Source organism: Canis lupus, chromosome 37 (assembly GCF_011100685.1).
Source record: "Canis lupus familiaris isolate Mischka breed German Shepherd chromosome 37, alternate assembly UU_Cfam_GSD_1.0, whole genome shotgun sequence".
Taxonomy (NCBI): domain Eukaryota; kingdom Metazoa; phylum Chordata; class Mammalia; order Carnivora; family Canidae; genus Canis; species Canis lupus.
In genome coordinates, this window is record NC_049258.1 from 25,206,738 (window position 1) to 25,217,188 (window position 10,451).

The window sequence follows — 10,451 nt, forward strand, 5'->3', positions numbered from 1 at the left end:
TTTGTGAAATAATCACCAAGTACTTGTCTTTGTAGAATCATGATGTAGAAGACAGCACCCCGCCAAAAAATGACCTAGTAACAGCACTTGAGGGCTGTGGCCTCCTCTTTCTCTTCCACACATCTGTCTGTCTTGCATCCTAGGAGCTGTGCAGAGATTCTGACCAAACCCCTCTCCAGTGAGAAAGTGGTCCGACCAGCGCTCATCTACAGCCTCTTTCCCAACGTGCCCCCTACCATCTATTTTGGCACCCGGGATGAGAGAGGTAAACCTGGCCAAGTGTCTAAGCCCAGGAGTGCCCCCAGGAGAAGGATGCTGGCGAAGTTGGGAGGGGTGGCAGTAGGGTGGAAGGGGCTTTCCAGAATGGCCCTTTTGGTATTCACTGTCATCCTTCTGCCTCCTTCATAGTTCACCAGTCCAATATAGGAGACTTTTCCTTGTCTTTCCCTGAGCTGACCCTTGTCAGCCCCATAATCTCATGCTGCATTCTTGTCCTCTAACCTTGTCTCTTCTGCCTTTTAACCTCCCTCCTCTCAGTGTTCCTCAGTCCCATGCAGCGCCCTTTTTTCCCACTAAGAAAACTGGGACTCCTTTTAAATTCTGGCCTAGAACAATCCTTAGTGACTTGTCTGCCTAGTGACTTGTCTTGCCTAGGATGCCAAGCTCCTGCGCAACAATGCCACCTTTCCTCTTCTAACCCAGACTCTCCTGCTGTTCCCCCCCCCCATTTCCTTTCCCCAGTGGAGAAACTTCCCTGGGAGCAGAGGAAGCTGCTCCGGTGGAAGATGAGCACAGTGACTCCCAACATTGTCAAGCAGACCATTGGACGGTCCCACTTCAAAATCAGCAAGAGTGAGTTACCTGCCTTACTTCGATCCTGTCCTCTGCCCCAATGGATGGGCTCTGGGCAGGAGGAAACCCTAGATACCTCCTGCTGTGTGGGGATCCTGTTCTGGAGTTTCCACTTAATAGGAAGACGGCTGAAATCTCTCTGGGCTGGAGCCTGTTCCTCAAAATTAGAAGACAGAGAGCTGTTGTTCTCTTCCTGACCCTAGGGTTTCATGTAGGACAGCTCCATGGTGACTTTTAGAACACTGGGAGCTGAGCCTAGGCCCAGTGGTATTTCTGGGGCCCCTAGGTCTCTCTGTCCTGAAGTCTGAGCTGCTAGCAGGACTGACTCTGTGATGTGCCTTCTGCAGGAAATGACGACTGGCTAGGCTGCTGGGGTCACCACATGAAGTCTCCTAGTTTCCGATCCATTCGGGAGCATCAGAAGGTAGGGGTCCTTTGTGGGGAACTCTTCCCCTGGACTTTGGACTAGGCAGGAGGAGGTTGGTGTGGGCAGTAGGGAAAGAGGAGGATGACTGTGGAGAAGCCAGGAAGGTGTGCAGAGTGGAGATGGTGCGAGAGGAGGGGGCAGTGGGGCCCTTGTGGATCACATACCTCTAGCAGCGCAGTGGCAGTGCTCCAGGCACCCCAAAGACCCGTTCTCCTCTGATGTGTCTTGAGATGTGGCATCTGTTTCTTTGAATTGTGCTTCTCCTGTGACTACTGTGCATTGCCTCCGTGCCTCCAAGCTGGATATGCATAAAGAGGACTCTGGTCTCATGTTGCAGCAAAGGAGTCCCTGTCCCCAGACTTTAATGAAGTCCAGGTGCCTTCCTGTTTTTGCCCTGCAGCTGTCACGGCAAAAGACTTCAAACGCTTTTCTTTGCACTTCAGGGAAATATCATGTCTGACTTAATCACTGTTCTTTGGCTGTTTGTGAACTGTCAGTTTCTTGGGGTCACTACAGTTTGGTGTATTTTATTTGTTTTAATCATCTTTTGGTGAGTGCTCAGAGTACTACTAATAGATGGTGATGGTAAGATGGATCAAGAGCTCATGATGTCGCTGAGAAAGTTGGAAAGGCACTGTGAATCTTGCTCTCTCCCTCCTGGCCTCACCCAAGCTCTCTCCCTGCTCTCACCCTTTGTCCCTTCTGTAGCTAAACCACTTCCCAGGTTCCTTCCAGATTGGACGAAAGGACCGACTGTGGCGGAACCTGTCTCGCATGCAGAGCCGCTTTGGCAAGAAGGAGTTCAGCTTCTTCCCCCAGTCCTTCATCCTGCCCCAGGATGCCAAGCTCCTGCGCAAAGCCTGGGAGAGCGGCAGCCGCCAGAAGTGGATTGTTAAGCCTGTAAGTGGATCCCAGTGGGTGGGGGCCGTCTGAGAGTGGGAACAATGCGTATTGGCCAGCAGCAAATCTCAGCTCCTCCTTTCCACTTGACTTCTAGCCAGCGTCAGCCCGGGGCATTGGCATCCAGGTCATTCACAAGTGGAGTCAGCTCCCCAAGCGAAGGCCCCTCCTGGTACAGAGGTGAGCCTGTCTCCAGCTCTCATCCCACCGCTCATTTTCCTGTGGCCTCAGCCTGGAGGTTCTCTTTTTAGAGTGTTCTTCTGCCCTTTGCCCTCCCAGCCATTGACCTCCTTCAGCAGCTGTTTGAAGGTCTTTATCTCTCAGACTGCTCACTTGCTGGCTTTTGCTGTTTTACCCACTGAGCCCTGTCTCATTGAGCAATGTCCCTAAAGCTGGCCTTTCCCTATTTAGGTATCTACACAAACCCTACCTCATCAGTGGCAGCAAGTTCGATCTGCGAATCTATGTTTACGTCACCTCCTACGATCCCCTCCGGATTTACCTCTTTTCAGATGGACTTGTCCGCTTTGCCAGTTGCAAGTACGTGATAGTGGTGATTGCAAGTACGTGTTAGTGGTGAGGCTCACCCTGATGGCTCTGGGTTTTGTTTTCCTGAAAGAGTGAGAAACTAGAGGATGCCAAGCAGAATAAAAGCACATTTTGGTGGGTTTTGTTGGCAGAGGAAAAGGAGGGGTGTTTCCGGAAAACCCGATCTTCCTTTCCTCTTCTGTGTCTCCTTTTACGTAGAACACCACTTCACTTCTAAACTTCCAGTCACCAAATGTGTGGGGCTTTTCCCCACATGAAGCAGTTCTCTGGAGTACCAGCTGAGTATCCTGCATTGTCTACCTGCGTTACCCTAGCACTGTCTACCCCCCGGGGGTGTGGTCCCACAGGTCAGGGCTCAGTCTCACAAGGTTGCCCCTTCCTCCTGCTTCAGATGCCAGTCCCAAGTCCAGGTGCCACCTCTGCTCCTTGCCTGGTCAGCTATAAGTCAGAGGTTCCTGGGACCCCCTTCTTAGTTAGGCTCTATTAATTTGCCGGAGCAGCTCATCATATAAGGAGATGGTAAGTTTGGTTATAGGCGAACAACCAAGTGGAAGAGAACAGGGTAAAGTGTCAGAAGAGACAATGCACAGAGCAATGTGTGTGGGAAGGGGCGCAGGGGCTCCCCTGCTCTCTCTGGACACCACTGTCCCAGCATATACCACATGCTCACCCACCCAGAACATGAGCCCCATACTTTTGGGATTTTATGGAGACTTCATCATGTGGGCATGTTGTTTGGTAATTCTGTTTTTAGCCCTTCTCCCTCTTAAGGGTGGGGGCGGGGTTGAAAATTCCAGGCTTCAAATCATGGCCTGGTCTTTCTAGCCATCAGATCTTCTCCAGGAACCCATCCGGAGTCACCTCATTAGAACACAAGACACTCCTATCACCCAGGAAATGACAAGGGTTTCAGGAATTGGGGTCAAAGACCAAATATTAGTCAAAAGATGTTCTTAGTGCACTTCTCACTGAGGAAGTTATAAGGGATTTAGGAGCTCTGTGCCAGGAACCAGGGGCAGACACACACGTGTTAAGTTTCTTATTATAAATCAAATTGTCACATGGGGAATAGGAAGTGAGAAGTTCCTCTACCTTGCTGAATGTAGGGTGCATCTTCTTGCCAGAGGTGGGATGGAGGAGATGAGTCCCACATATCTTGTCCCACGCTTCTCTTCCACTTGGCTGTTCATCTGTATCCTTTATCATATCCTTTGATAAGATGCTAGTAAACATAAGTAAACTGTTTTCCTGAGTTTTGTGAGCTGCTCAGGATAAAGGAGCTGTGCTGTTCTAGAAACCTTGCCAACAGACATACTGCTCTGGCTCTTGTGCATCTGAAAAGATTGGTCTACTTGGCCTTTATCTCTTCGGGATTTGGGAAGATGTTTCGGCCTTTGTCCACCTGCTGTGTCTCCCTGTCTCACCTCTGCCTTTCTCCTCACTTGCAGGTATTCCCCTTCCATGAAGAGCCTCAGCAACAAGTTCATGCACCTGACCAACTACAGTGTCAATAAAAAGAATGCCGAGTACCAGGCCAATGCAGATGAAACGGCCTGCCAGGGCCACAAATGGTACCCAGGCTGGGTCCCCATTGAGCAGAGGCCTGGAGGCACACAGGGTTCTGGGCTTTGGGGAGCTTTGGGGGCATGGTCAGTGGAAGACTGGTGGAAAACCCAAAGGTTGCATAAGCCCTGGGCAGCTCAGAAGCAGTCTACTTCCATCCATACTTCTCTCTTTCTTAATTTAAAATCTAAGAAGAGACATGGAGAAAATTACTTTGGTCCTCTTACTCCTTTTTCTTTTTCTTTTCTTCATAACCCATTCATAGAATATAACTCCAGATACTCCCCTCCCCTCCCCCGTTTTGCAGGGCACTGAAGGCTTTGTGGAACTACCTGAGCCAGAAGGGAGTCAATAGTGATGCCATCTGGGAGAAGATAAAGGACGTTGTTGTCAAAACCATCATCTCGTGAGTCACACTGCCACCCTGGCTGTGGGGCTTGCCACTGGACCCCCTTTTCTCATGGGCCTCCACACTGCTGTGCCCCAGACATTGACTGCACTGTGTGTCAGTTTCTGAGAACAGGGAGTAGGATGGAGTGGCTAGAACTCTGCTCTTCTACTGAACTTCCTCTCCAGAAGCTGGCTCCAGATCAGAGGCATCTCTTGGGAGCTGTTTCTGTTCTCCCATCTCTGGGCAACTCCCTTGTCAGGGCAGCTCTAGGTGGGTCCCTCTGGGAAGATATGAGCTGAATACTTGGTCTTCCCTGTGACCAGGTCAGAGCCCTATGTGACCAGCCTACTGAAGATGTACGTGCGGCGGCCATACAGCTGCCATGAGCTCTTTGGCTTTGACATCATGCTGGACGAGAACCTCAAGCCCTGGGTCCTGGAAGTCAACATTTCCCCGAGGTAACTGGGCTTCTCACGGTGCTCATGGTAGAGCCCTTCCTGTAGCCTCTTTCCCTTCTAATGTTGCAACTTGATCCCTCCTGCATGCTTTTCCCTGGCTGGCAAATGAAAGCCTTAGGAACCACCCTGGGTGAGGTTATTCATGATCTGTGGGGCAAGAAGTCCCCATGCTGGTGCTCAGGAGCCCAGAAGGCAGGCTGTTCACAGGGCTGGCGCTGACTTTGGGCGCATAGCTGGAAACAGTTTGACTCCTCCCTGTACCCTTTCCCCCAAAGCCTCCACTCCAACTCTCCGCTGGACATCAGCATCAAAGGCCAGATGATCCGTGACCTTCTGAACCTGGCAGGCTTTGTTCTGCCCACCGCAGAGGATATCGTTTCCAGCTCTGGCAGCTCCAGCAGCTCCAGTGCCAGGTTAGCCTCCTCACTTGGCTGTGGCTGGGCGGACAGTGCAAACGGCCCCGTGGAGACTGTGGGAAGGAGCGGTGCCGGGGTGCCCTCTCCTCCGTCTCGTGCTGCTCGGTTTGTCCCCATGGTCTTCCCACACAACTCTCCCACATCAGTGCCTCTTAAAAGCGTTGCTGGTGATACTGCTTCCAGGTCAGGAATCTCTACAGGGCCAGGGAATCAGCTTTTAACTCCTCACAGGGACATTTGAGGCCCCAGCCTCCTTTTCCCAGACGCCCTCTTCTCTACTGCTCCTGTGCTCTGACAAACCGGTCGCTCCTAGAGCCTCAAAATTGAAAGGCTCAGTGAGTTGAGTCTTTTCTCTGAAGTGGGTATGGTTTCACTGTCCCTCCATAGTGTCCCCTTCTCTGCTCATGAGCTTTTTTCCTCCTGAAATTCTCTTCCATCAGACCTCCCTGTTGTGACCTTACCCTGCCATGAGAACCTAGTTGAAGGCAGCATGTTCATGAAGCCAGCTCCCTGTGGGCTCTCTGTACTGTAGCCCCAAACCTCTTGGAACCACTGCTGAGGAAAGGGAACTAATTTTTAGTCGGTACCTACTGTATGTAAGGAGGCACCTGTAACATCTCCCCTTCAACCCTGTGAGGTTGGTACTAGTATCCTCAGTTTACAGATGAGGAAAGTGGAAATCACTGGAATTAGGTAGCTCACCCATGGTTATTCAGCTACAGAGAGGTAGAGCTGGGAATCCAATCCTGATTTTCTGGGAACAAAACTTGCTTTCCCCACCATGCCTCGTAGACTCCTGTGTGGCTCTGTGCTGTGGTTGTTATTTGACAACTGCCATCTGTGAGTTCTTTGGAGGCCACGTACAGGTCTCTCAGCAGCAACCATAGTGATGTGGATGAAGAAACTGGGCAGGGAGTTCGTAATGTGCCCAGGGTCACAGCCAGTGCTGAGCTAAACTAAAACTGATGTATGCAGTGAGTATTTCAGGGTCTTTTTTTTTTTTTTTTTTTTTACCACTGAAATGCAACCCAGTGAAGGTACCTTAAACTCTTTGAGTTCTTCCATGGTACTTGATCTTTGATGCTCAGACAGGTTACTTGAGTAGAGTACGTTACAGTCTGATCTACTCAAGTAACAAACATCTGTCAAAACTTCTTTGTCTTCTTTTGAGATGGGGGTGACTCCCTCCAACAAACCATTTAACCTTGGTTCCCTGGTGAGTCCGTGGCCCCAACTAAGAATGTCTTTCTCCTCCAGCCAAGCTAGGGGCCCTGGGCTGGACCCTCTCTCCACATGTCCCCAGGATGTGAAGCTGTTGACCTTACCCTCTGCTTCTTTTCCATCCACTGCACTAGCTTGCCCAGCTCCCCCAAGGATAAATGTCGAATGGCTCCGGAGCATTTCACCGCACAGAAGATGAAGAAGGCCTATTATCTGACCCAGAAAATTCCCGATCAGGTAGGAGATTACCCTCCGCCCCCAAGTGCCAACAGAAAGTTCCCTTGGTTAAACAAACATCTGGGAGCCCAAGGCAAGCAATTTTTTTCTCTCGCTCTAAAACGGCTTCCTAACCCAGCTCCGTGATCCCTCAGTGTGCAGGGATCTGCGGGGCTCCGTGTTGCTCCAGGAGAGAGTTGCTGGCCTTTGTCCCATGGTCAACTGCTGCTCTCAGCAAAATGCTCTACTTGTTATCAGAGCTGTAGACCCTTCGGGTTTCTTCCCTTGAGGTACAGTGAGCCCCAAGGAGGCCTGACGACTTTTTGGAGCAGATGAGAATAGTAGACCAAAGGCTGCTGCCAAATCTCAGCTGCAAATTCTGGTCTTGACTCCATCCAGCAGACCTCTTAAAACCTCTGGGCTCCAGGGGCTCCCCTACCCAGACTATCTTCTCCGGACAGCAGAACAGACGAGGTCCCCAGCCGGACTCACTAGTCGGCCTTTGCTGTTCCCTTTGGGAGTCCTGGAGCCCGAGGACCTCAGAGCCATGCATGCTGTCCCCCAGCTTCTTAATTCTCTATCTCCAGCCCACACTCTCTGTCACACCCTCTTCCTTTCCATTTTTGGGCCTTAGGACTTCTATGCATCTGTGCTGGATGTCCTGACGCCAGATGATGTTCGGATTCTGGTTGAGATGGAGGATGAGTTTTCTCGCCGTGGTCAATTTGAACGAATTTTTCCTTCTCGAATCTCTTCTCGCTATCTCCGCTTTTTTGAGCAGCCACGATACTTCAACATTCTCACCACCCAATGGGAACAGAAGTACCATGGCAACAAGCTCAAAGGTGATGTGTCCTCCTTGCCCACAGGAGGCCGTGTTTAGTGAGTGATTAAAGAAATGAGCCTCCCTGATAAGAAGAATTGACCAGTTGATTCTACCCTCTTAAGTCCCACCCCTGCTAATCTTGTCCTAGGAGTAGATCTGCTTCGGAGTTGGTGCTACAAAGGGTTCCACACAGGAGCCATCTGTGATTCTGCTCCAATGGTGAGTGATACTATTTTGGGGGGTGGGGGTGGGGGTACTCCAGTCCGCCTCAGTCCCTCCTCCACCATAGGAGTGCAGCATGGAATGGATGTAGATCCAGACCCTCTCACCTTCTCCCCTAGACCCTGTCTCTGTGTCTCGTGACCCTTCCCTTTCAAGGGAATAATGGCCTCCAGGATCCCCTGGGTGCCTTTTTTCCAAAGGTCAACGAGTGCTTGGTAGTCTCAACTTCTTGTCTGAATCTGGAGAGAATGGGGATTTTTGTCCCAGATGGGCCCATGCCTGAAGGGTAGGGAAGAGGAGAGCCCCATGATCACTCAGAGGTAGAGCCAGAAGAGAGTCCCAAGACCCTAGACACTCCCGCCTGACTTTTGCTTAGCCCTTTTGGCCTCATTGCTTCCTTTGCTTTTAGTGGTCTCTCCCAGCATCACTTCTGACCATCCCAAAGGGTGACGTGGGACTCAGCACTTTCCCCAAACTAGAGAGTGGCAAGCTGGGGTGAGTGCTGTCTGGGCAAGGGAAGGGTGTTGGGTGTGAGTTTGGGGAGTTTTCTCCTTTCTCTCTTCCAAGATTATGATGAGATCAGCATTCTCCGGGTGGGGGTGGGGGTGGCGAGATACGCAACTGCCATCTCCTCTGCCTGGTGGCTCCTCGTCTGCCTGACACAGCTGAGCTGGAGTGCAGGATTACCTGCAGACATGGCCCCTCTCAGCTGTGCGCACTGCCTGTGGACTCCTTGGCCCTCCTCTTTCACTTCACATTTGCACCAAGCTCTCCAGCCTTCAGATAAAGAAGATGTATTTTATAGTTACCTCTGTATGGCGTGTAGCACAGTAATGGTGTGAATGCCTGGTCTGCACTCTGAAGGTAGATCATAGGCTAAAGTCCCATCTCAGCCATTTCTTTCCTCACTGTTTCCTTCAGAAAACACAGCTTCTCCGAGGGAAGCATACCACTCTGTGAAGATGGGACCATGCCTAAGCCCAAGAAGACCCAAGCTGGCCTTTGTCCTGTTCCCGGGAAACCCAGTTCTTCCAAGGACAGTGAGGACATCAGCAAAGAGCCCAGCCTCTCTACCCAGATGTTACCTCTGTTGAAGTACTCTGGGCAGACTTCAAGACTCTCTGCTTCCCCCACCTCCCAGTCAACCGGTGACTCACTCCTGGCTGCTGTGAGCCCATGACTGGCCTCTCTCCACTAGCCCCTACCTAGGAGCACCGGTGTTAGCTACCTCATGGGAACTGGCCGGCCGGCCAGCCAGCCTGAGCCCCCGGCCCCTTTCTCAAAGTATTTTTTTGAAGTGGTTGAATTGCAGAAATGGGTATCTAGAGGGCTGGAGGGGTGGTGGGAATGGGGAGAAGGTGAGGAAGGTTCACTGGCTGGTACCTCATGTCTCCGCAGAGAAGCCACTAATGGCCACTCAGCCTTATAAAGCAGGGTTTGGTTTCTAACTTCAGAGAGCCGTGTGTGGTTTGTTTTAGACCTTGGTGCAGTGATTGAGTTACAGCTCTAGAGGAGAAGACGCAATGAACACTTTTGGGCCTGAAGTCCTTTGTCTGTAATTGAGGAGGTCCCTCCAAAGGTCCTCCTCTCCTCCTCATCTCCATCATCACCCTCAGTCCCCATGTCCCAAACCCCCTGTTCTGAGGAACCACTTTGAGAAACTTCAGACTTCCTCAGGAGACAGCCAGGGAGAGGCCAAACATGATCAACCCATTTCCTATCATACCAAGTCTTCGGGGATTCACTTCTTTCATATACCCAGCAGTCGACAGTCCTGAGTCTTCCTTTTCTGACCTCACATCACTACCTGTTCAGCCTTCTAGACTTCTCTCTCATGGATGTTAGTTCTTAGTGCTCTGTGAGGTGAGAGGTCTTGTGAGCTTTGCAAATTTCCTGTGGCCCCATTGAAGGAGCCCAGATAATCCCAGTTGCTGTTGTCTCTTCTCATACAACGAAGGACACCATCCAGGGGGAAGTGGCAGGAGCTGTGATTTCCCCACAACATGGAGGAAGTTTCAGGTTCTGCTTACTCTTGTCACTGTCTGATGAGCGGGGTCTGGCTCACAGGTCTGATGGCATGGCAGGTGGATTTCAGGAGCAGTCACCACTGTAGGATGGCTTTCTAGTCAGACTGCTGACAAAATTCTTTGTGCTTTTAACTGAATCTACCTCCCTCCCCAAGACTCAGTAAAATGGTGACCATTCGATAGATGTTGGCTGAGTGAACCATGCTTACAAAGAACACAAACACCCAAACCAGAAATTCTCCTTTCCCAGGGCATGGTGGGGTCCAGGGGAAGTATAAGGTGTGATCGGGAAGGTAGTTTTCACTTGAACTGTGCTCCCCCTCAACCCAGCACTTCCGGGTAGTTGCTCCCTCCCTCCCCAGGCCTGAGGTCTCTTTACTCTC

The 10,451-nt window shown here is 51.1% G+C and overlaps 1 protein-coding gene across 3 annotated transcripts in view; it reads left to right on the top strand.

The window, feature by feature from the left end:
- Positions 1-9,489, top strand: part of TTLL4 (tubulin tyrosine ligase like 4) — a 36,557-nt gene extending 27,068 nt beyond the window's left edge. For all 3 annotated transcript variants that reach the window (XM_038585750.1, XM_038585751.1, XM_038585752.1), the window contains 15 exons: positions 144-265; positions 742-852; positions 1,200-1,276; positions 1,988-2,179; positions 2,277-2,359; positions 2,591-2,719; positions 4,177-4,299; positions 4,599-4,697; positions 5,006-5,140; positions 5,416-5,553; positions 6,912-7,014; positions 7,628-7,838; positions 7,968-8,038; positions 8,451-8,536; positions 8,963-9,489. In XM_038585750.1, coding sequence (XP_038441678.1) covers positions 144-265; positions 742-852; positions 1,200-1,276; positions 1,988-2,179; positions 2,277-2,359; positions 2,591-2,719; positions 4,177-4,299; positions 4,599-4,697; positions 5,006-5,140; positions 5,416-5,553; positions 6,912-7,014; positions 7,628-7,838; positions 7,968-8,038; positions 8,451-8,536; positions 8,963-9,221 — 1,939 coding nt within the window. In that variant the 3' untranslated portion in view covers positions 9,222-9,489. The remainder of the gene's footprint in view (positions 1-143; positions 266-741; positions 853-1,199; positions 1,277-1,987; positions 2,180-2,276; positions 2,360-2,590; positions 2,720-4,176; positions 4,300-4,598; positions 4,698-5,005; positions 5,141-5,415; positions 5,554-6,911; positions 7,015-7,627; positions 7,839-7,967; positions 8,039-8,450; positions 8,537-8,962) is intronic.
- Positions 9,490-10,451: the final 962 nt, after the last annotated feature.